This window comes from Nothobranchius furzeri, chromosome 14 (genome assembly GCF_043380555.1).
Source record: "Nothobranchius furzeri strain GRZ-AD chromosome 14, NfurGRZ-RIMD1, whole genome shotgun sequence".
In the NCBI taxonomy this organism is placed as follows: domain Eukaryota; kingdom Metazoa; phylum Chordata; class Actinopteri; order Cyprinodontiformes; family Nothobranchiidae; genus Nothobranchius; species Nothobranchius furzeri.
Genome location: NC_091754.1, coordinates 13,197,058 through 13,220,512, shown reverse-complemented (window position 1 = coordinate 13,220,512; position 23,455 = coordinate 13,197,058). Strand labels below are relative to the sequence as shown.

The 23,455-nt window shown below is 42.4% G+C and overlaps 1 protein-coding gene across 5 annotated transcripts in view; it reads left to right on the top strand.

Moving 5' to 3' along the window:
* Positions 1-23,455, top strand: part of lrp1bb (low density lipoprotein receptor-related protein 1Bb) — a 481,608-nt gene that overhangs the window by 215,708 nt on the left and 242,445 nt on the right. For all 5 annotated transcript variants that reach the window (XR_011516175.1, XM_070543934.1, XM_070543933.1 and 2 more), the window contains 6 exons: positions 7,187-7,406; positions 8,701-8,890; positions 11,643-11,765; positions 12,100-12,243; positions 17,619-17,744; positions 18,701-18,814. Coding sequence is in view for 4 of the 5 variants with exons in the window: in XM_070543934.1 (XP_070400035.1) it covers positions 7,187-7,406; positions 8,701-8,890; positions 11,643-11,765; positions 12,100-12,243; positions 17,619-17,744; positions 18,701-18,814 (917 nt within the window). In the remaining variant the exon portion in view is untranslated. The remainder of the gene's footprint in view (positions 1-7,186; positions 7,407-8,700; positions 8,891-11,642; positions 11,766-12,099; positions 12,244-17,618; positions 17,745-18,700; positions 18,815-23,455) is intronic.

Sequence of the window (23,455 nt, the reverse complement as noted above, 5' to 3'; positions counted from 1 at the left end):
ACTAGAGATAAACACAAATTATTAATGTTCACATCCTATTTGGCATTTTTAGCTTTGAAAACAAAAATAATTAATTTTCTTTATTAGATAAATAAGAAATAACTTATAATGGCGTTTCCACTTTTATCTTTAAATATGTTGGATGTGGCTTTACTTTATAGCCATCTATGTGTGTCAAGCTCCACACTAGTTTCACTCTAAAGGGACACTTTGGGACAACTCCTTCACATTCTAACAATTTTATTATGTCAGTTCAGTGAACATTAGGTTGATAACCTTCAAAGAACAGAGATAAGTGTTAGATGTCACATAATTTATATAAAATACAATAAACAAATAACTTTCTAAACTAAATCTTCCCACACTAACAGTGTAAACAATTAAATTAAAAGCATGACTTTAAAGGTCACCCAAAACAACTTCATATCATAAACAAAACAATAGTTACCAACCATTGGCGTCTTTAGAGTCGAATCATTGTTAGAGCTTGCTGTGCTGTTCCTGTTTGACTGAGGACTGAGAGCCACCACTCTGCATAGGTGTTTTTTTTTATCACCAATCAGTCGCCATTTTGTTGGTGCATTCTGGGAGATGTAGTTCTTAGTGGTGGTGGACCAGTTAGACCTCCATTTACTCAACTTTAACCCAACAATGTGTAAGCATGTGTGTGTGGCATGAGCACATTATCAATAATTTATGAGGTCATGAAGACCACTGGAAGTCAGACTTCATTCACCTCCACATCCCTTTTTGGTTTCATCTTGCCTGGGCCAGCCCTCTAGCATGATGAGAAACAGAGGACGCACGGCTCGGACTGCAACCCTCACTTAAAGCAAATCCCTAGGGCATGGTTACCACAGAAAGGGTTCAAATCAAAGTGTCGGTCCAGTCATGTTTCAGATACATCTGATTGATTCTGGGTTGTGGTCCAAGCAAATTCTACATTGCCAATTGTGCATCTTTTTATGTCATGAAGTTAGGACGACTCACTTTCACCTTTAGCCATCTGGTTATTTCAGACAAACATTCTTATAGTTATAACATTTGGAATTATCTCAATATTCTTTTGGGGAATGACTTTAATTATAAATGGTAAACATAGGTTATTTAGATTTTTCAGTTATGTCCAATTTAAAGAGTGTAACCTGGGCTTTCTGCCAGATGCATAAGTGGCACATAATGTTAATTGTTTTCCCTAAAAGCTCAAAAGTGCATCCCTACTCACCAGGAGTGTTTCAGACACCTGTATGAGCTGCAGAGCTTGTTGCCTTTGAAAGGGTTGTGCATAAGAAGTAGACCCAAAATATTAATTTAGCATAGCGATGCAACACTATGGTTCTGGGCGTGTCCAGGATGTGCTGCATCGTGGCTGGTGGAGAAACTCACTTGGACTCTAATGGCGTAGACAAACTCTTTGGTACCCTTTGGTCAATGAAATAAAAACCCACAACAGTCACCAAAATAATCTGACAAAAGTATTAATAAAGAAAAAAATCTATGAAATTTGACCAGTAAAAGTCAGGCATTGCTTTTCAACCATGCTTCAATAGAATTATTTAAAAACAATAAACTCATGGCCTGGACAAAATGATAATACCCCTAACTTAATATGCTGTTGCACAACATTTTGAGGCAATCACTGCAATCAAATGATTCCTGTAACTGTCACTGACACTTCTGCACCTTTCAGCAGGTTTTTTGGCCCACTCCTCATGCTCAAAATGCTCCAGTAGTCGCAGGTTTGAAGGGCATCTTTTCCAGACGGCATGTTTCATCTCCTTCCAGCGATGCTCAATCGGACTGAGGTCAGGGCTCCTAGAAGGCCACTTTAGAACAGTCCAATGTTTTCCTCTTGGCCATTCCTGGGTGTTTTTAGCTGTGTGTTTTGGGTCATTGTCCTGTTGCAAGACCCATGACCGGCGACTGAGACCAAGCTTTCTGATGCTGGCCAGCACATTTCTCTCTAGAATTCCTTGATGGTGTTAGGATTTCATTGTACCCTGCACAGATTCGCGACACCTTGTGCCAGATGCAGCAAAGCATCCCCAGAACACAACATAGCCTCCTCCATGCATTTTTTTTTTCATTTTTTCCATCTGTGAACATAGAGCTGATGTGCCTTGGTAAAAAGTTCAATTTTTGTGTCACATGTCCACAGAACTTTTTCCCAGAAGCTTTGTGGCTTCTGAACATGTAGTTTGGCATATTCCAGTCTGGCTTTTTCATGCTTTTTTTTAAAATTCATGGTGTCTTCCTTGGCCGTCTCCCATGTAGTGTTTGGCTCAAACAACGACGATCTGGTGCGATCTGACACTGATGTTCCTTGAGTTTGAAGTTCCTCTTTAGAAATTTTTGTTACCATTTGGACTAATGGTCTCTATTTTTTTTCCTGTGGCCATGTCCAGGGAAGTGGGCTACATTCCCATGGATCTGAAATTCCTGAATAAATGTGCAACTGTAGTCACAGGAACATCTAGCTGCTTGGAGATGGTCTTATAGCCTTTACCTTTAACATGCTTGTTTAAAATTGCCTTTTTAATCTCCAGAGACAATTCTTTCCTTTACTTCCTCTGGTCCATGTTGAGTGACTACCTGGGGCCCTATATATAGGCCCACTGACTGATTACACACCTGTGATGATAATTAGAGGACACACCTTGAATTAACATGTCCCTTTGGGCACATTATGATCAGTCTTTTCTAGGGGTACCATCATTTTTGTCCAGGCTTGTTTACTTTTATTAAAAATTCTGTTCAAGCATGATTGAAAACCAATGCCTGATTTTCATTGATTAAATTTAATAGAATTTTATTCATTATTGTTTTGTCAGATTCAAGTTCATTCTCCTCAGACTAGCTGGGCTCTCCCTTAGAGTTAGGCTTGAAGCTCGGTCATCCGGGAGGGGCTTGAAGTAGACCGGCTGCTCCTCCATTTTGAGAAGGGCCATTTGAGGTGACTCGAGCATCTGGGCAGGATCCCTCCAGGACTCCTCCCTGGTGAGGTTTTCCGAGCACGTTCAACTGGGAGGAGACTCAAGGGAAGACACAGGACACACTGGAGGGCCTTTGTCTCTGGGGTACCCAGGGAGCTGGCCCAAGTGGCTGGGGAGAGGGAAGTCTGGGCCTCTTGGCTCAGGCTGCTGCCCCCGCGACCCGACTCCTGATAAGTGACTGAAAATGGATGGATGGAAGTTAATTCTGTGACCATTGTGGGTTTTTCTTTCATTGACTCAAGCGTACCAACAATATTGTCCATGTCTGTTTTAGCTACGTGTTACGCTTTAGGAATGTTACGCAATGCTTGTCCATCCATGGGAGAGCCGGAGTAAGGATAAAATATTAGTATAAATTAAAAAAAGTGTAATTTAGCTGATTTTGAATTTATTTTTCTGCATGTAAATGAACAAATTAAAGACCAAATACAAGACTAGTTTTGAAGTTTGTTAGGTTCTAGTGGCACCATACCTTCTGTAGTTGTAATGAGCTACACCTGGAGTGGACGCTGGCGCGTTTTTGCAGCCGCTGCTCACTGGTGATTTTAATGTGATTTTATCTTGTTTTACATTTTCATGGAGCACTAGATTGTAGTTTTCCTAAGTGGGTGCTATATTTTTTCTGCCTCCCTTGGATCCTGTTTAGTTGTCAGTTTGTTGTTTGGGTGTACAAGCGGACTAAGCCTACCTCTCACTCCTCCCGGCTGTTGACCCGCTGCTATCGGCTAGCTGCCCACCGCTGTTCATCATGTGGGCCTGCAAGTTATTTATCTGGTTGACCCTCCTCTGGTCTGCCCTGTCCCTTCTCCTCCAACCTGGGGCAGCTCTGTGCCAGTACACGGCGGCTGATCTCCTCCTGCTACACGGACATCTCTCTGTGCCTCCGCCGGTAGCATTACAGCTCCACCCAGAGATCGTCCTTCCTCCCCGCCGGAGATACATCCATCGTGGGTCTCGCTGTAACTTCCAGCTGGATAACTCTCACTCAATCACCTCATTTTGGTCCACAACTCGTCGTCCTCGCCTCAACACTGGCCGGACTGCGGACCTTCGCTCGCTAGCCAGCCTGGCGAAGACGGCAACCTCCAACCACAACAACACCGTCAACTTCGGCCTCCTGAATGTCCGCTCTCTCACAAACAAGGGTCACCTCATTCAGGACCTCATCACTGACCATAAACTGGACTTCATCGGGCTCACGGAGACCTGGCAGCAACTTAACGACTTTTCCCAACTTAACACTTCCACTCCCCCCGGCTTTGTTTACCTATCCTATCCACGTGGCTCCGGTCGTGGGGGCGGTCTCGCGCTGCTCTATCGCGAGAAGTGGAAGGTGCTGCCTGTCCCCACTCCTGTCTTCAGCTCCATGGAATCTTCTGTTTTTCAAATACCCGGTCCCACTCCTACAGTTATTGCCTCGATCTACCGCCCACCCAAGCCCAATAGTGACTTTTTAAATGACTTCTCATTACTCACCCAGCTCACTACCCTTTCCCCCAATGTCATTCTGCTTGGTGATATAAATATTCATATGGACAACTTGAACCTCCCCCTCACCAGAGACTTCTCCTCCTGCCTCAACAGCTTCGATTTTCAAACATATTCTAATTTTCCCACGCACATTAAAGGTCACTCTCTTGATTTAATCTGCTGCTCTGGTTTAACCCCATCTAACTGTTCTGCTAATGATGTCCATATAGCTGATCACTTTTTTCTGTCATTCAACATCCCCCTCTGCTCTTTAAGAACTAAGCCTATCCGTCACATCTCATTCCGCAATATCAAAAACATTAACCCAGACACCCTGTCATCTATTATTATATCTTCCGGCACTCGCAGAGTACAGACGCTTCTGCTTTTGCTCCCTTATCTTTTTTTCCCAAGGCTCTTTGTCCTGTCTGCCTACAGAGCGCTTCTCTGCATTTCTTCTGAAAATCCCTCTTTTTTTGGAAATAGACTTAATTAACTAGTCATTCAATGCGATTGATAAGATTTTTTCTACGATGAGAACGGAAGAGGGGGCTCCCACTTGCCCTCAAGGGACACACGCAGCGGGACAGTTGTCCTCTGTCAGTTGTCCATTGAGGATGTCGAAGATGTGTGGATATTTGGCCTGATGATCACTGGATTTCTTCTGATTGGAGTGGGAGGATATCTGGTTTTCTGGAAATTTGGGAAGACGGGAGCGATTGGAGGGCGACCCGCACCCACGGAAAGCACCGCCCGGGCGGATGCCTCACAGACTGGGACGTTACTCGAGGGGAACTGTAAGCTGGACAATGTTCTAGCTGTGTTACCGGTATTAGTGCGCAAAGTGGATGTCATCTCAGAGAGGGTCACCGGACGGTGTGGAGATGTTTAAAACCTAAATTGGCTTCACTGGAGGACTTGAATGATCGGATTGTGGACTTCTGCCTAGCAAGGTCATCAGCCTGCAGGAATCAATGTGCTCTGCGCTCCTCCCAAGATCTCCCTCCCACCTGTGGCTACAGTTGGCTGAGCGCCATACAGGGCTGCTCCCGCTGGGGAAACAGGATCCCAATATTACCCAGTCTGCCTACTTCCATCTACGTAACATTAACTGCCTATGCCCCTACCTCTCTACTCTCAGTCGTCATCCTTGTCCACAGCCTAATCACTTCCCGCATTGACTACTGCAACTGTCTTCTCTTCAGTCTTCCTCACAAATCCCTCTGTAAACCCCAACTTCTCCGGAACTCAGCAGCCCGCATCATTTCCAGAACTCCCTCCTTCCATCACATCACCCCTGTTCTTCAGCAGCTCCACTGGCTCCGAGTCACTTCCAGAATCCAATTCAAAATTCTGCTAAATACATTCAAAGCCATCCATAACCTAGCGCCCCCGTACCTCTGAGACCTCCTTCATCCTTCAACATCCACCCGTTCCCTCAGGTCCTCCTCCTCCATCCACCTCTCTGTCCCACCTTTCCATCTGGTCACTATGGGGAGCAGGGCCTTCAGTCGCTCTGCTCCCCAGCTCTGGAACTCACTCCCTCCTGACCTCCATAACACTGATTCCCTCACTCTCTTTAAAACCAGACTCAACACCCACGTGTTCTGTCTAGCATTCCAATAGTTACTCTCTTTGCTCCAATCTGTCTGTTTGTTTTATGCTGTTCTATCTTTTGTTTGTATTTTGTCTCTGTCTGTAAAGTGCCCTTGAGTGTTTAGAAAGGCGCTGTTGAAATAAAATGTATTTTTATTATTATATAATATAGCAATTTATTACTTTATTGCTTGATGCCACTGTGGTGGGATACATCCTTTAGGACTAGGGCTTCCTCAGTAAGGGCCATGGTGGCAGAGGAGTTAAGTGCCCACCCCGTAACCAGAGGGTTGCAGGTTCAAGCCCGACTGTCGGGGCTTTACCATCTTCGCTTGTTGGTGGTGGTCATAGGGGCCGGTGGCACCAGAGCTTGGCAGCCTTACCTCTGTCAGTGAGCCCCAGGGCTGTGTCTACATTATAGCTCATCACCACCAGTGTTTGATTGTTTGTGTGCATAGGTGAATGACTGTGTTGTTAAGTGCCAGGGGGGGCACTATATAAATACAAGCCATTACCCTTTCAGCAAATCACAAATCAAAAGTGACCAAACTAGTAGTTAAAAACGTTTTTTAAGTGAAGACGTTTTAATCAGATAATGCCATGGTCTACAGTTACACTTTAGTAATGTTCAGTTTATTGCAGTAGATAGCAAATTGATAGTTTGAATACTCAATAAAAAAGTAATTTTAGCTTGTTTTGGTGTACTACTAAGTAAAAGTTGTTTTCATGTGAACCACGAAAACATTCAGAATGAAAACTTCTCGTTTTCCCATGAGACCCCCCAATAACTGCTACTAGATATATTTCACATCGACATGAAACAGATCATTTTGAGAGTAGATATGGAGGGAAAAAAGTGCTGTCACATGTGTATTGATTGATAAGAAATAAAAGCAGGGGGAGGCTGATAGGAGGAGCAGCAAGCACATCTATTTTATATCAGCATGTCAGAGATGAATGAGAAGCAAAGTACCTGTCGGATTTTGAATAGAAGATGTAAGCAGCATTCGGGAGTGAAAGCTGCTGAACCACACATCTCGTCTAAAGTAGAGGCAATGACTCATATTTCTACATTAGTGCAATAACAGCTTGTACTGTGTGTGTCTGTCTGTATCTGTGTGTGACAGCTGGATGTACTGGACAGACTGGGAGGAGGATGAGGTCAATGACAGCATAGGGCGGATAGAAAAGGCCTGGATGGATGGATCCAACCGGCAGATTTTTGTCACCTCCAACATGCTTTGGCCTAACGGTCTGACGCTGGACCACAGCACCAGCACCATGTACTGGTGTGATGCCTACTATGACCACATTGAGAAGATTCACCTGAATGGAACAGGAAGAATGGTAAAGTTGAATGCAGCTTATCTTATTGAGGCATTTTTAACAATTTAAGTTGATGAAAATGCATATTTTAGCTGTTTGTAGGTATAAGAAATGGGTTAATGAAAATACCAGTCTTTCACATGTACATACTGGAAAACCAAGTGTTTCAGTTGTGATGTTCTTTAAAGCAGAGAAATTAAAATGGTTGGGCAGATGCACGTAGGCCTTTGGTGATCATTTTTAAATTGGTGGTTTTGTTTTAATGCGTATGAATTAGTCTCGCTGATGGAACATTGCAAACTTCCACGTCAAATACAATTTTTTTTTGCAACACTTGTTTTAAGTAAGTATTTATCACAAAGCTAGGATTCTTGTGATTTGGCAATCAAAGATTCAACTATAACTGTAGAGAAGCCACTCGTAAATTCAAAATAAAGTCCAACTCACCCATCGAAGCCTCAAATCATTGACAGAATAGAGCCAGTTCTATAAAACGTCTTTTTTTACATCCAGAAGTCCAGTAAAATAGTCCAAAACAAGTCTTACTTTCACAACCTAACATGATTTACCATGAAGAATATCCCTCAGATGTGTCTCTCACTCTCCCCATTGGCACATCCACGTTAGCTACAAACTTTTGAGTGCCATCTTCCCAAATCAGTAAGGGTTGCACACTTCCCTTTGGGCAAAATCATCCGCTATTGGCTGAAAGGTAAGAAGAAAAGCCCTCTGATACCAAGTGTTTAGTGCGGACCAACTCTGGCCCACTTAATAGTTGATTGACGCATCAAATAGCTAACGAAATCTCACGCGTGACCTTTGTGGCCTGCTTCCACAAACTGGGTAAGAATGATTGTGATTGGTGGAGTGCTCCGTGCAGTCAGTGTCAGGCCCACAGAAAGTCTAAAAGTCTGCTGAATGAATATACCGCCCATCATCATATTTGGACAGATAAATATTGACTGGAAATGTTTGTATATTGCACAACTTTGGCTCCTCCTCTCATGACGACTGCTAACAGAAGATCCTTTCTTCTTTAACCTCTCCTGCAGTTAAACTTGCTTATGAATGATCATGAATTACTCGTAAATGATCTCTTAATCAATGCCAAGATTTTATCAGATGTTATTACAAGCTGACGTTCTGCTCAGATTACATTTGTACAAAGAAATGAAGTAACATTCATCATCCTGTGAATAATATTTTCAGCCCACATTTGAACAGTTGAAGGGGGGTTGATATTTCTGTTGCCGTTTGAGTCTCTGTGTCACCCTCCTAATCTTTTGATGGTGTTGTGTTTCGTTTCATGCTGCAGGTGGTGTACAGAGGAAAAGAGCTGAACCATCCTTTTGGAATCTCTCATTATCGTAATTTTATCTTTTGGACGGAGTACATGAACGCATCTGTATTCCAGCTGGACTTGTCCACCGGCGATGTCACTCTGCTGCGAAGCGAGAGACCACCTCTGTTTGGCCTGCGTGTCTATGATGCACAGAGTCAGCAAGGTTGGCTGCTTTCCCTTTATTTAGCTGTGCTGCTGAATCGTGAATCGCCTCAACAGAGAAAGTGGCTCTTTTGCACTGGAAATAGGACCTCTCTGTGCGGAGTGTCCCAAAATCTAAGTCCCCTATACCCACTGCCGTTAGAAAGAGACAAGTTTGTCTCCAATTTCATGGGACAAACTGATTAACAGTGACAGTGACTCTAAGAGCACTTAGACTTCCACATCAAGCTAAATGCAGAAGGTGATCAAGGGGTGCAGGGCTTTGCAAGCTCAGTTTCACTCTTACATACTTTGTCAGGAACCCCTGCTGGCAGATTATAATGTATTGAGTACCTTTCAACGTGCTTATAAAATGAGCAGAGTTGAGAGAGTAATATAATGCCTGCATGTCTGATTCAGTGCGTGCACGTACGGTTTCTTCCAAAACTAATGGAACAGCAAGGCCAGTTTTTTCTTTTTTCTTTCTCTCTATTGACGGAAGTAAAATGAGTTTGGCATTAAGATGCTTTGAAAAGGTTTACAAGCAATTTACCCTTTTTTGTTGTCTGTTTTGCATTTTTCAGGTGGTTTTCTATACATCTAGATAGCTTAGAGGGTACCATTGACTTGATAGAACATGACAAAAAGAAGGAAGAGTGAAGAGAAAATAGAGCTAGATCAAACTGAAAAAGTGAGCAAAAATGAACCTTCAGTAGAAGATCCTTGACTGGTAATAACCGCATCAAGTGTGCAACCTCATGACATCACCATGTAGTTTTCTTTTCTCTGTCTACCACTTTAACTGATTTATTGGCTAGCATCAAAGCTAGTCCAAACAGTCATATATGTATATATATATATATTTCATGTATAATTTTTCTATTTGGGGCTCTGGTAGTTTGTCCTAATGTTGAAGTGGTAGCAGCTGGCTGTTTCTCCTCTGATATTGAGCGGAGAACCTCTCACACTAGTGGTGTTCTGTTGCTAAATTCGAGAGTGTGTTATGAGTGGAGGACCCAGGGAAGTGCAGCGGTTCAGCGAGACCGAAAACTGGATGGTCCTGTGGTTACTTCCAGTCTGGCTTTATATGTTAGAACGTTGTTATAAGGCATAAACATATGTTTTCAACTAATTTGGTTTCCAAATTTGCTATTGCAGCTTAAATGTGAAAAAAGTGCCATGTTTTGCACTGATAATTGAAGATATGTGATGTTGGTTATCTAAAATAATAGTGTTTTTTTTTCCTTTAGGATGAGGGGGACCCCACATATATTGGAATCGGAAATTAAGAGTTTGTCTGTAATATTATATTGGATAATTGTAAAAAAGGTTTTCCCTAATTGTAACCATGCGTTATTCTTTTACTAGTTTATTCAAAATGCAGAAAAAAACACAATTACTTTGGTCAAGTGTTTAAGGTAACCGAAAACATGCACTTTGCATGCAAAAACAACTGAAAATGTATCAAAAATCAGTATGAGGATAAAATTACTGCTGTAGTTTGCATGTAAACAGGTACCTGTGTGTGCTTGCATGCCCACAACTTTGTACAAACAGTTAAAGATTTATTTAGAAAACAGCTTAAATTACAAACAGGCTGCATTTTAGACACCTCTCCAACAGTTCTAACACATAGGTAGGGTCATGGATTTAACTCATTTGCTAAATCAGGTGAACTAGCTTGTAACCAGCAATGAAATAACTAAATAACAATGAAGCACTGCGACCATGAAGATTTTACAAAACAAATAATGAAATAATTTAGCTGCTCTTTATTCAGTCAAACGGTTGAATAAATTAAATATATAATTTTCTCCTTCGCTGTTTTCGCTCAGCCGGCCAACAAGGACTTTCTTACATGTTTATCGGCTCCTGTCATCAAAGATGCAACAACAGGTGCATCTCGGTCCCAGCTTTGACGCGCAGAAACAGCAGCGTTTGGTGCACTGGGGACATAAAACCCGTTTACTTTCCTCACTTCTGCAAGAAATGATGATCGATTCAGTCTGTTATGACGCTGAAAAGAACAGACAGGAGGCGGAACGGAAATTGCTGTCAAAGAAGAGATCCACTGGCCCTGATAGGAACCATTTGTTGTGTTAATTCATAAAAGATCTGTAAAAGCAGAACGTAATGCATGTGGAGGAGGGCTGTTTAACATGCAAGTGCACCTTTGTTGCAACATAAGTGTTTATTTTAATACAACTGCATCAAATTTGTTTATTTCGAAGCAAGACGGGGAAAAAAAGCACAATGCGAGTCAGCATATGGTTGAATCAAACCATGCAAGAGAACATGCTGAACATTTGCCTTTTGTTCACGTCACCGAATAGATGAATTGGTTGTCCAGTACTGTGAGCAGAACTGATTGGGTTTCCATAAAACTAAAGTCTTTATCTCATTGGCTCAGGCACTTCTTTTTATGCAACGCGTTAAATGAAAGTGACAAAGGTGTCACAAACCTTAACTGCTTGTGCTTTTGCTTTTTGCTTTTGAAAGCTGACAGTTTTGTCCATAAAGACAAATTATCCCTCCAACAATGATTAAAAAAAAGTCAAATGCAATATTTTACGTGCAGCGTTCTCCACAATTCATGGCATGTCATAGTTAGGCAAGGAATGAAACTTGTATCAAAATGAGAAGTTATTTTGAAGGATTTAACGTTGTAAAAGGTCCGAAAACAAAGGTGCACAATTATGCGGCACTTAAACTGGACTTGGAATGGTATAATTAGACACAAGACACCATATTGTTTTTGTAATCTATCTCCCCAGGTGAGAATGCGTGCAGTGTGAATTATGGAGGCTGTGGTACCCTTTGCCTCGCCATCCCAGGAGGCAGAGTTTGTGCCTGCGCTGACAACCAAGTATTGGAGAAGAACAATGTCACCTGTGCAGGTAGGAGGACATAATGAATCAGAATGAAACAGGAGAGCCCAAGATCATCCCTCTACCATCATCCTGGTTCCATCCTTAGGGACAAAGCTCAAACAGCAACCTCCTTTGGTTGCATGCAAATTCACTAATAAACAACAAGACTATCCCAGCAGATCTCCAGTTACAAACCTAATCCCAGTTGTTTGGTATTTTGTGGGGTTGTGGGACATTATTAACTTGATTTGCCTGCTATTATAGCTCTGGCAATAATTTCTCCCAAGCGCATACCTCATGGAAAGTCCCTTGATGATTTTTTAAACTTTTCTTTATTTATTCTTTTTCCCTTTTCTGCTAGAATCTTCCACCAGTGGTTTGGAGCCGCCGCGATGCAAAAGTGATGAGTTCCAGTGTCTCAATCATCGCTGCATACGCGCCTTGTGGAAATGCGACGGAGACGACGACTGTCTGGATGGGAGTGATGAAGAGAGCCACAGCTGCTGTGAGGAGCTTTATTACTCTACAGTCAACAAACACCCTGCATAAAAATCACACGTGCATCTGGGTCAATATACTAACATGCGCTGTCGTGCACCAAGCAAAGAGAGCCCTAAGCTTTTTACAGTTACGTCTCTCTTGCTGTCAGTATCTGTGTTCCTAAATGTCACTGAAGTCGGGGTGTTAAATGTGTTGCTGTCTCCCGTTCTGTTCATGCAGAAGAGGAGCTGCTCTTTAACAAATTACTTGGATAAACATGATTTTAAATGGGTTTTTCAAAGACGACAAAAGCATAAAATTATCTCAACGTAATCATCTGCCAGCATGAAAAGAAAAAAAATCTATTAACCATGCTGCTGGAGTATGGTATACAATAATCAAACTTGATTTATCTAAGCAGAAACTGAGCTTTTCTCTAATTGTCAGTGCAAGCTAAGCAACTCAGCACATTTGTAACAGAGTCTATGTAAGTTGGTGAATCTCCTTAACAACACAAACTAACTTCATGCAAACTTTTAAATACAGTTTTATTTGACATGTTGGAAGCAATGTCTGTGACTAGAAACTAGAGAAGAACTAATTTGTTCTAATCTCTGGTCCCTCTTGCAGAATCTGACTCTAAGACCTTGATGTATTACAGCTAAATGGTACTTATTGGGTTAGGCATGCACAAAAACAAATAAATAAATAAATAGAAGAAATCACAGTCACTTAGTGCAACTCTGAAGCGGTGAGGGTTCACGGAAAAGAAAACTTTGTGCTACCAGAGCCGATTACGAGGCTGAAAAGGGAAACAAACGAGATTGGTTTTTACCCTTATTAATGTATGTTTTATTACCTGAACGTGACTTTATCAAAACAATCAAAAAGTGCATCTTAATTTAAAAACAAACTTTAAAGGTGAGTTTAAAATATGTTCAAGGAGCAAAATGTAAAGGTTTTGTAGTGAAATAATCACAAAACAGTCTAAGGTCTCAATCCAGTCAGAAGGAGAGTTGGATTGAAACATAAATCCTAAGCATCGACATAAATATACTGGACATCTCCTTTCCATAGGCTCCAATAACACGTTTTTGAGGCCAAATGGGAGGTGGCCACCACCATTTTGACCGTGTCACAGGTTCCGTCAAGCCCAGACAATTCCACAAAAGGGAAAAGAGGTGGAGCTGAGGGTGGGGCTGTAAGGCTGGGATCAACTGACGACACCCGGTCGAACTAGCTACAAGCTAACCTGAAGCTAACCCAAAGCTAATGCGGAGGTGGGAACTAAGCTAATGGAGGTAGCAACCTAGCTACAACCGGAGTTAACTGTGCACAACACCAGAGCTTCTGAGTCAGAGATACGCCGGGCTGACCGCTGGGGAGAACTGGGTGGAACACAGAGGTCTCCGAGACCTCCACAAGCCGGCAGCCGCACAGCAGACAAGCGCCGCTGCGATCTGAGATGTGCAGAGCCGCCGCTGGGGAGAACCGGGTGGAAAGGTTTCCATCCCAGAGCTCCACAAGCCAGCATTGCGCACAGAAAACAGAAGCCGTGAAGCCAGGGGAGAACCGGGTGGAAAACATCGGTCTCCGAGACCTCCACAAGCCGGCAGCCGCACAGCACACAGAAGCCGTGATCAGACAGAGATGCGCCGAGCTGCGGGGAGGGGAGAACCGGGTGGAAAACATCGGTCTCCCGAGAGCTCCACAAGCTGATAGTCGGAACCCAGCTCCACCAACATGTTATATTTCAACCCATTTTCTAAAGTGCAGCATTATGGTAAATGCACTGGGTTTTACACTATTACATTTAAATTTCATGGTTAAACAGTACATGTTAAAATCTAAGCTCAGCTCGGCAGTGACCTAAAATACATAAATATAATTTTACTTACCGAAAATAATGAAGTGGAGACTCCTTGGACGCTCTATTAGTGCAATTAATGCCACAGCAAGTCATTTTGTCCAACAATTGCACAAATAATATCCAAACAAGAATACACAAACACAGAGACTCAAAATCCTGGAACAGTTTTCAAGCCAGACCGAGGCTCTACTGAGGCCTTTCGTACGGAGCTAGCTCTGTGGTCACGTGGGTCTGATGCTCATTAATTATACAGAATTTTAGGCTTTTAATACACTTAAACAGAAGAGTGAGAAAAAAATTCACCCCCCTCAGAGTTGTCATGAGTGTAAACTAGATAATTTAAACCAAAAACATGTTTTGGTACCAGGCTTTAAACATGTTTATTTCTGCTGTGAAATTGGTATTTTTAACATGGGAGTCAATGAGGATTTGCTCGCTTCTGACACCAGCCCCCAGTGGATGAGGGTGGAACTGCAATTTTTGGTACTTCCGCGTTTGGACCCATTTTAGAGCCGCATTGTGGGGGCTTGATCCTAAGACATAAGACATTTTACCTGGTGTTCAAGCTGCTTTATGAGTTGGTTGTAAGGCTAAACCGTTAATAATTTCAATATTTTGATAATTCACATGAAAGGTAATCATTAAGAAAGATTAGATTAAATAAATAATAGTTCTCCTTTAAGACAAGCTGTCAGATTAAGGAGTTTTGTTCTGGTTTAATGTCTGATCAGAGTGTCCCCGAAAATAAAAATAGGTCTATTACAGCGGGTACGGAAAATATTGTGACCCCCATCAGTCTTTCACTCTGTTATATTGTGGTTTACTAAAATCAATTAAAGTCATTTTTTCCTCATGATTGTACACACAGCACCCCATAATAACAGAAATACACTGAATTTTAGAAATGTATGCGGTTGTTATAAAAGAAAAACTTGAAATATCACATGGTCCTAAGTATTCAGAGCCTTTGCTCAGTATTTAGTAGGAGCACCCTTTTGAGCTAACACAGCCATGGGTCTTCTTCATAAAGATGCCACAAGTTTCTTACGCTTTCCTGTGTCTTGCCCTGAGGAGAGGCTTCCGACGGGCCACTCTGCCATAAAGCCCTGACCGGTGGACACAGTGATCTTTGGGTTCTTCTTTACCTCTCTCACCAAGGCTCTTGTTCCTCTGTAGCACGGTTTGGCTGGACGGCCTGCTCTAGGAAGGGTTCTGGTCGTCCCAAACATCCTCCATTTAAGGATTATGGAGGCCGCTGTGCTCTTAGGAAGTGCAGCAGAGATGTTTGTATAACCTTGGCCAGATCTGTACCTTGCCACAATTCTGTCTCTGAGCTCTTCAGGCAGGTCCTTTGACCTAATGATTCCCATTTGCTCTGACGTGCATTCAACTTCTTCGTAATTAAATAGGGCAGGCTGGATGCCAGAAAGGCGCATTGCTGCCACATCACCCACCACAGCCAAACCAACACAACCCAATACGCTCAACAAACGAACATCCCTACCCCTGTGCACCCACAGAGCTACCATCAGCAGAACCCCACACCAGTACTCTCCCCAGTGATCACACACACACACACAACCCCTACAGGAAAACTTGAAAATAACAGTGGAATGGATCCATGTGTGTCAAACCCCAGAAGCCAAACTGCCAAACCGCCCCACAGAAGGAATCAAAGACCTCAGACTCAGAAACATCGTTTGAAACGCCGTACACCTCCCCCTTAACAAAAGCACCAGAACGCAACTCAGAGACAACCACCCCCACCCCCATGAACTCAAGTCTCAGCGCTTTGAGGCACTGGACCGTCATCTGACATACCACCGTCAACGAACACAACAGTAGCATCTAGCGCGTCCCTGATCACCACACAGTGATAAGGGTTAGTGGTTGCAAAATGCACACCAGCACCACACACACACACACACACACACACACACACACACACACACACACACACACACACACACACACACACACACACACACACACACACACACACACACCATAAAGTCCAAGTAGTAATTCTATGGTTACATTGTGATTTCTTAGTAAAAATTCAATTTAGTGAGAAATCAACTTTATTGTATTTATCCTGGTGAATCTATAATTAAACGGGTAAACTAGTAGTAGCACATTCAATGTCAAAGAAAGTAAAAAGTTAATATCAGGAGAGGGAAAATGTTCAAATGGTTAGAAGCAGTTTTCAAGCCGATGGCTCCCTCCATGAGGCCACCACAGCTCAGCAGAAAAGCATTCTAGCTTCTTCTGGGGAGAAAAACACTTAAGAGAAAAAATAAAGTTAACAGCTGAAATAGCAGGAAATAATACAGTTAAAGAGTAAATTGTAGAAAAAAGTAGTGGAGTTTGGAAAGTGGTCAGTATGGGCAGCAGTAGCTCAACAGGTTGAGCAGGTTGTCCAGTAATCGGAAGGTTGCAGGTTCGATCCCGGCTCCGGACAGAGAATTCTGCTGTTGTGTCATTGGGCAAGACAATTAACTCACCTTGCCTGCTGGTGGTGGTCGGAGGGACCGGTGGCCCCTGTGCTCGCAGCCTCGCCTCTCAGTGCGCCCCAGGGCAGCTGTGGCTACATCGTAGCTCATCACCATCAGTGTGTGAATGTGTGTGTGAATGGATGAATGATGCACTTTAGTGTAAAGCGATTTGGAGTCCTTACTCTGAGAGGCGCTATACAAGTGCGGGCCATTTTTCATTTATGTCCTCCAGCAGTCTAAGCCTATAGCAGCATAACTACAGAGATAACTCTGGATAAACTAGCCTTTTAGATGGAGGCATGTTGGCGACAGGGCAAGGGAGAGCCGTCTTTACCGACTGTATTCTCTACCTTCCTCTACTCCCCCACTTGTCCACATGTGGGCTAACATCAGAGTTTAACCATAGGCCTTATCAAATAAAAATGTTTTAAGCCTAGGCTTAAAAGTAGGCAAGGTGTCGGCCTCACGGACTAAAGATTGGAGTTGGTTCCACAAGAGAGGAGCCTAATAGCTAAAAGATCACACAGCCGGCTTGCTGCTTCCAGCTCCTAGTTTGACCACAACCTCTGCATTGTGAGCTATAAGGTGTTATTTAGGAAGGTGTGTTGCTTTCCTAATCAAGTCCAGTCAGTATGAACAAACACAGCTGGACCCACATGAAGGTCTAGGGACATCTTAAGGAGGATCAGAAGGAATGGAAAGCGCCTGAGTTAAATGTATGAGTGTCAGAGCAAAGGGTTTGAATACTTCAGACCATGTGATATTTCAGTCTTTTTTAATAACTCTGCAGAAATTTCTAAAAATCTGTGTTTTTCTGTCATTATGGGGTGCTGTGGGTACATTAATGAGGAAAAAATGCATTGATTTTCGCAAACAGCTTCAATATAAGAGAGTGAAAAATCGACAGGTGTCTGAATATGTTCCGTACCCACTGTAAGTAAAGAAAACGTAAGTCACTTTAATTATTTTATTTACTTAACTTTGTTGAGTTTTACTTCCATAAGGTCACGAGAGGTCTTGTTTTACCTGCTCCAGATAACCACACCTGCCCTGCTGATCAGTTCAAATGCAGCAACAATCGCTGCATCCCCAAAAGATGGCTCTGCGATGGAACAAACGACTGCGGTAACAACGAGGATGAGTCCAACACTACATGCTCAGGTATGAATGGAACCGTTATGATTTTTTGTGTTTGATCGTATTTTAATTGCATCATCTTATAAACGGAGGACAAAGGCAATCTGCCATCTGTCCGTCCTGATTCTTTTTGCACATTCGTTGATTGATTGGAATAATTTAATGCTTCTTTTCCCTGCCAAAAAAAACCCTCAACATCCTTAGAACTATTACTGAGCCTTCTTCCACAAATTTGACATAATGTGGTTAATTTTCTGTTTCTTACAAGATGAATGGACATTGTAATTAATTTAGCATTGTCTGATCTTGTAGATGGTGAAAATGAAAGACCGTAGCTTCTTTGCTGTTGCACTTGGTTGCACAGATCGTTTATAAAAAAAAGATGTTTAAATCGTTTTTCTTTTTGTCCTCCTTGGATAAAATGTCCTCGCCGCAGGTGTTCTTTACCCACCAACATCTTGAACAGAAGTTTCAGGTGTTGCCAAGGCAGCAATTACTCTCGTTACTTAAGATTCAGCTTTGGTGCAGCTCCTTCAGTCCCATTGTGAGGAAAAACCCTCCAGTATGAAAGAGTTCAAACACGTGCACAAGAGGCAGCACTCACTGCGTATCACATCATCTCTATGTCCTCAGTGGTTTTTTTTACCCATGCAGGATCAATCAGGCAGCATTAGTCAGTGTGTGATGAATGTTCCCTGATTGGAGGATTGACGGGCATATCCAACATTAGCAGGACATTGCCCGTGCGCCATCATGTGCATCACCACCAGCATGTGACTGACGGCCCATCAAGCAACAGCACATTTCCCCACAGCCATCACACCTACTGGGCTCCACCGTGTGATTGAGTGATAAAGAGTTTGCACCGGCCAGACATTGACGTTTTTGGTGATCTACAGAACATTAGATGCTGTAGTGCAATCTTGCATCGACTCACGCAGCTGTGATTGAATTAAGTAGCCGTTTTTCTTGTTCCTCAGCTCGGCCCTGTCAAGCGGACCAGTTCTCCTGCCAGAACGGACGTTGTATACCTCGAGGCTGGAGCTGTGATCGGGAGGACGATTGTGGGGACTTGTCTGACGAAATCTCTTGCAGTAGGTCTCAAACTGATTTTTCCACAAAGCCTTCGAATGTCAGTGACGGGATAAAAAAACGAAGCCTAACAGCAAATGGTGAAATGGTCAGAGATTCTGCAGCCCAGAGTGGTTTTATTTACAGCTGCGGTGAGAAAGCGGGCATGCATAAAACAAGCTAGCGAGACATGCCAGAGCTGTAGATTTACATCGCTGACTGAAAGGTTGTGTCATCAGGAGGTGAGATGTCAAAACTCGTTTTACATTTTGCACTTGAAATGCTCAAAATGTGAGTGTGTAATTTATGGCTGTGCCAGGAACCTGTCAACATTTTTACTGTTTCTGCTCACAAACGTAACAATGTGTTTCTAATTGATAGACGTGAAATTTGTGTTTAACAGCACTTCCATTGAATAATCACATACAAAGTTGCTCTTTGCTATTTGACAAAAAAAAAAAAAAAAAAAAAAGCACCTTAAAGGGGTTCTAGAATGTGAAACCACATTTACATTGCTGTTGCTGAACATATCCTACTGGGAAAAAGCAGCACACACCAGCATAGTTGGTGTGCTGGTCTAGCATACCAGCACCAAAACACAACATATACTGGTAACCAACTCTGCTGGTCTATGCTGGTTTTACCAGCAGGGCAAGCAGCTTGGGGTGTCTGATTTAGCTAAATAGAAGTCTGCCATCTCCGACCTGCTTTCTTATATAAATTAGTAATGCTATCACAGCCACAGATAAATGGTCCTTTCTGGAAAAAAATCTGGTAAAACCAATCGTAAGCTTAGACACACCACCTTAAATCTGAATTTCCCAACTCACTTTAACATCGGCAATATGGAAATGTTGGTCACTGTAATGCTAACCGCAGAATGCTAGCCCAAAGTACTGCTAACACCAGCCTGAGCTACTGCTAAAGTCCTTGTTGGACGAGAGAAAAACATCAAAGACAGATGTTGGAGTACCATTCGTGTTCCAGAATGTACTGGAATATCCAGACAATGAATGAACGGCAGCTAGATCCACAGCTTACGAACCTTGTCCTCTTCCTGTTTTGTCCACAAACCTCAGCTCCACTACCAGCTGGACACTCTGTTCTCTGTGCATACTTATTCCATCTCACACACAGAACACACAGTTACTAACGTCAGGCAGGCACTGAGCCAATGGGATAAACCGGCCAATTAGCACATGGCTCCATTAATAGTTAGGTCCTGGCCAAGTGGGAGCAGCAAACCAGTCTTTCCATTGTAGGGCATTATTATGGGTTTGTGTTTAGCCATTTACCAGGGTTCATGGGCCATTGTGAGCCCCAACAAAATTCTGTATGATTTATAGATGCTCAAAGATCACTTTCTAATTATTTAAAAAAAATACATCCTAGGACACCTTTAGAGGTGACCATACATGCCAGGACAACACTGCGTTCTTTGGCCGTTCTAGACGAATCTCTCATCCTGAACAGAATTGTGACAAATAACGATGAACGATGAGGGTGCAAGTCTGCGGCCATCCAGTGCGACCGGCTCAGTGACGGCTTATTGAGCACCCTCACAACATAAGTCAGCCTCCAGCAGTCTTCAAGCACTCTTGAAAACCTGCAACTCCCTTCTGCAGTCAACCAATGAAAACTCACCCAGGGATTGACGCAAGCAACGGGTGACGAGAGTAGAATTAGCAACAGTGGAAGCTACAAGCAGGAACAAGCGCACCACTGTATTAAAGGTCAGTTTGGAGACTAATAAAAGAAAGTTTACTGTGGGGCTTTTTCATAGTTTCAGCACTGTTATTTTGGTTAGCTGTCGGCTTTTAGTGACGTATGCTTTTTTGGGGGGGGGCTCATGGCGTTAGCTGGTCCTGATTGGGAGAGACTTTGTGCAGTTTGGGTCGCTGAAACCTTGGAGCACATAGCGTGCCACCTTTCTGGTGTTCTCGCTGTGTGTCATGAGCAGTCCCATGGGACATTGTGGTCTGTGCTTAAAAAATATATTTGAGATAACTGGTGCACCAAAACAAAAGTGCTTATTTTAAAATGTAACTTTTATTTTCCATAATTGTTTTATTTTTTCCGTTTTGGTTAGAATTGTGTTAGAAGACTTAAAACAGATCTACTGTGCACACATTTTACAGCTCTCCATCTTTTTATTTATGTATAAACCTTTCTTTTGTGTTCTTGTTGTTTACATGTCTCTTCTGAAAAAGTAAACTCGTTTAAACATTGAAAGACATCTTTATCAGCGGTTCCCGGGGCTGTTATGGAGATTTTTAAAGCTTTTCTTTGGTCTTTGGCTTTTCTCATTCTTTTATATACCCAGTGCTGTGACCTGACTAGGACTTTTTTGAGCTGTTGAAAGAAGTGATGAAAGTACACAAGTGAAAGAAAAGACAAATATCAGGCCACAAAAATAAAGCTGGAAGGCAAATTATGGATAGGCCGAGATTCCCGATACACACAAAAATTAATAATTAATATGGTACATAAAACAAAATGCTAAGTGTGAAGGTTTTTTGAGTATGGCGGCCAGCACTACAAGCAGCAGAAGATAGCTAACAAGGAATTACCAACGCAAAAAGCATCTTTTTGTTTTTTATATATACTGTAAAACACCATTTTTATGAAACATCAGTCTGTCTGGAAGAAAAAATAATAAGGCAATTGATGGTGTAGTTTAAACGCCCCAATTATTTCTGGAAGAATCAGATATCCTGTGAAATTAGATTTACATGTGCTCACTTTTGCACAGACGTTTATCTTGATGCTGCCAAGAATTTGGCACTTTTCCAACTCCTAAATGGATTAGCATGAAAGCTGATCGAGACAACTAGAGAATGATTTATACTTAATTTGTGATGGCTCATCTTTATTTATGGCACCGACCCAATGGCATTCGCATCAACCTCAGCTTTACTATGCACTGGTTAGAAAATGAAGACATTGCATTCATTGCAGTGCTTTGATTCACAGATGCAGGTGGAGGTCCAGAACTATGAGATGATTGATTACAAAGATAATTTAGTCAGTCATTTTTGGTTTGGTGTGTTGCTTCACATGGGATCTGACTTTTGTCTCAGCAACAACAGAAGAACACATCTGGATGTGCTTAGACGAGTGTAAAGCACATCCAATTATTATGGTCTTTGGGACACATTCAAACACTGAGACGAGTGATTAGATACATGCTTGGGACTTGTCTTAGCCACAAGAAACATGCTGGCTGTTCCGCTGGTGATGCACATGCCCATGGATATCAGCAGGTCTGTTTGTTTGTGACTTTGCTAATCTGTGCTACTCCTAGTAGACTAATTGTGGTCATTAATAAAACAAGCTGGTTGTGCTGGTGTTTGCAGAATCACCTGTGGGTGTGGGCATTCTCACAAGTACCCTTTTCTGAATCGCATTTGCACTCCAAATTCTCCACGATGATGATTTTGAAGAAATATAATGCAATGTAATTGCTGCTCAGCCTGGCAAGCCATTCTACAGGTGCTGGTCATAAAATTAAAATATCGTAACAAAATTGATTTATTTCAGTAATGCTGATACATTTCAAAAGTTTATTTCTTTAATTTTCATTATTATAACTGACAACTAATGAAAATCCCAAATTCAGTATCACAGAAAATTTGAATTTGAATGAAGACCAGTGCAAATAAAGGATTTTTAGAAATGTTGGCCAGCTGAAAATAATGAACATTAAATGTGTGAGCCATGTATAAAACTCAATATTTAGTTGGGGCTCCTTTGGCCTGGATTCCTGCAGCAATGCGGTGTGGCATGGAGTCGATCACTGATCGGAGCCCATGTTGCTCTGGTAGTGGCCTTCAGCTCTTCTGAATTGTTGGGTCTGAAGTTGTTCTACGGGGTTACAGTCAGGCCAGTTTGATGGTCATTCAAGAACAAAGATACCATGGTCCTTTAACCAGGTACTAGTAGCTTTGGCACTGTGCAGTTGCCAAGTCCTGTTGGAAAACAAAATCTGCATCTCTATAAAGTTGTTCAGCATTGGGAAACATGAAGTGCTGGTAAACACAACACCAGCAGATGACATGTTACCCCAAACCATCACTGACTGGAAACTTTACACTGGACTTCAATCAACGTGGCTTCTCTGCCTCTCCTGTCTATCTAAATCATCCAAAGATGATGCTAAAGCCATTTCCAATGAGCACCATTCCTGAGCCGACACCATCTTTGTTATTCTCTGTCTTACATCTGGTGTTAAGCCTGCCCAATAAACGTAAAGCTAATAAGGCTACAATGGGGCGTGGCTAGACTGTCCTGCAGACCAGAATCTTTTGACTACTGCTACAGTTGGTCTACATTTCGAGGCTAGTGCAGAGCTGCTTGCCATTTTTAAATGTTTTTTTAATTTGAGGCTGGAATTATTGATGTCATGTTGTTTGAAGCAGAAACTAGACATGTCCTCACTAGTGGCAACAGCTTCAAGAGTGATGCTGTACAAACAGCATACTTTTGACAGTCCTCCACTGTTCTAGAGCAGTCCCTCTCTAGTATTATACAATAAGCCAGCTAAGGTCAGTGAGATAAAAGGTGCAGCGTTCTGGAATAATTTATAAAAATATAAAGGGGGGGGGGGGGGGGGGGGTCCATGAGCTATAATGGCCTGAAGTTTCTGACGCTCTTTGAAGATGTAT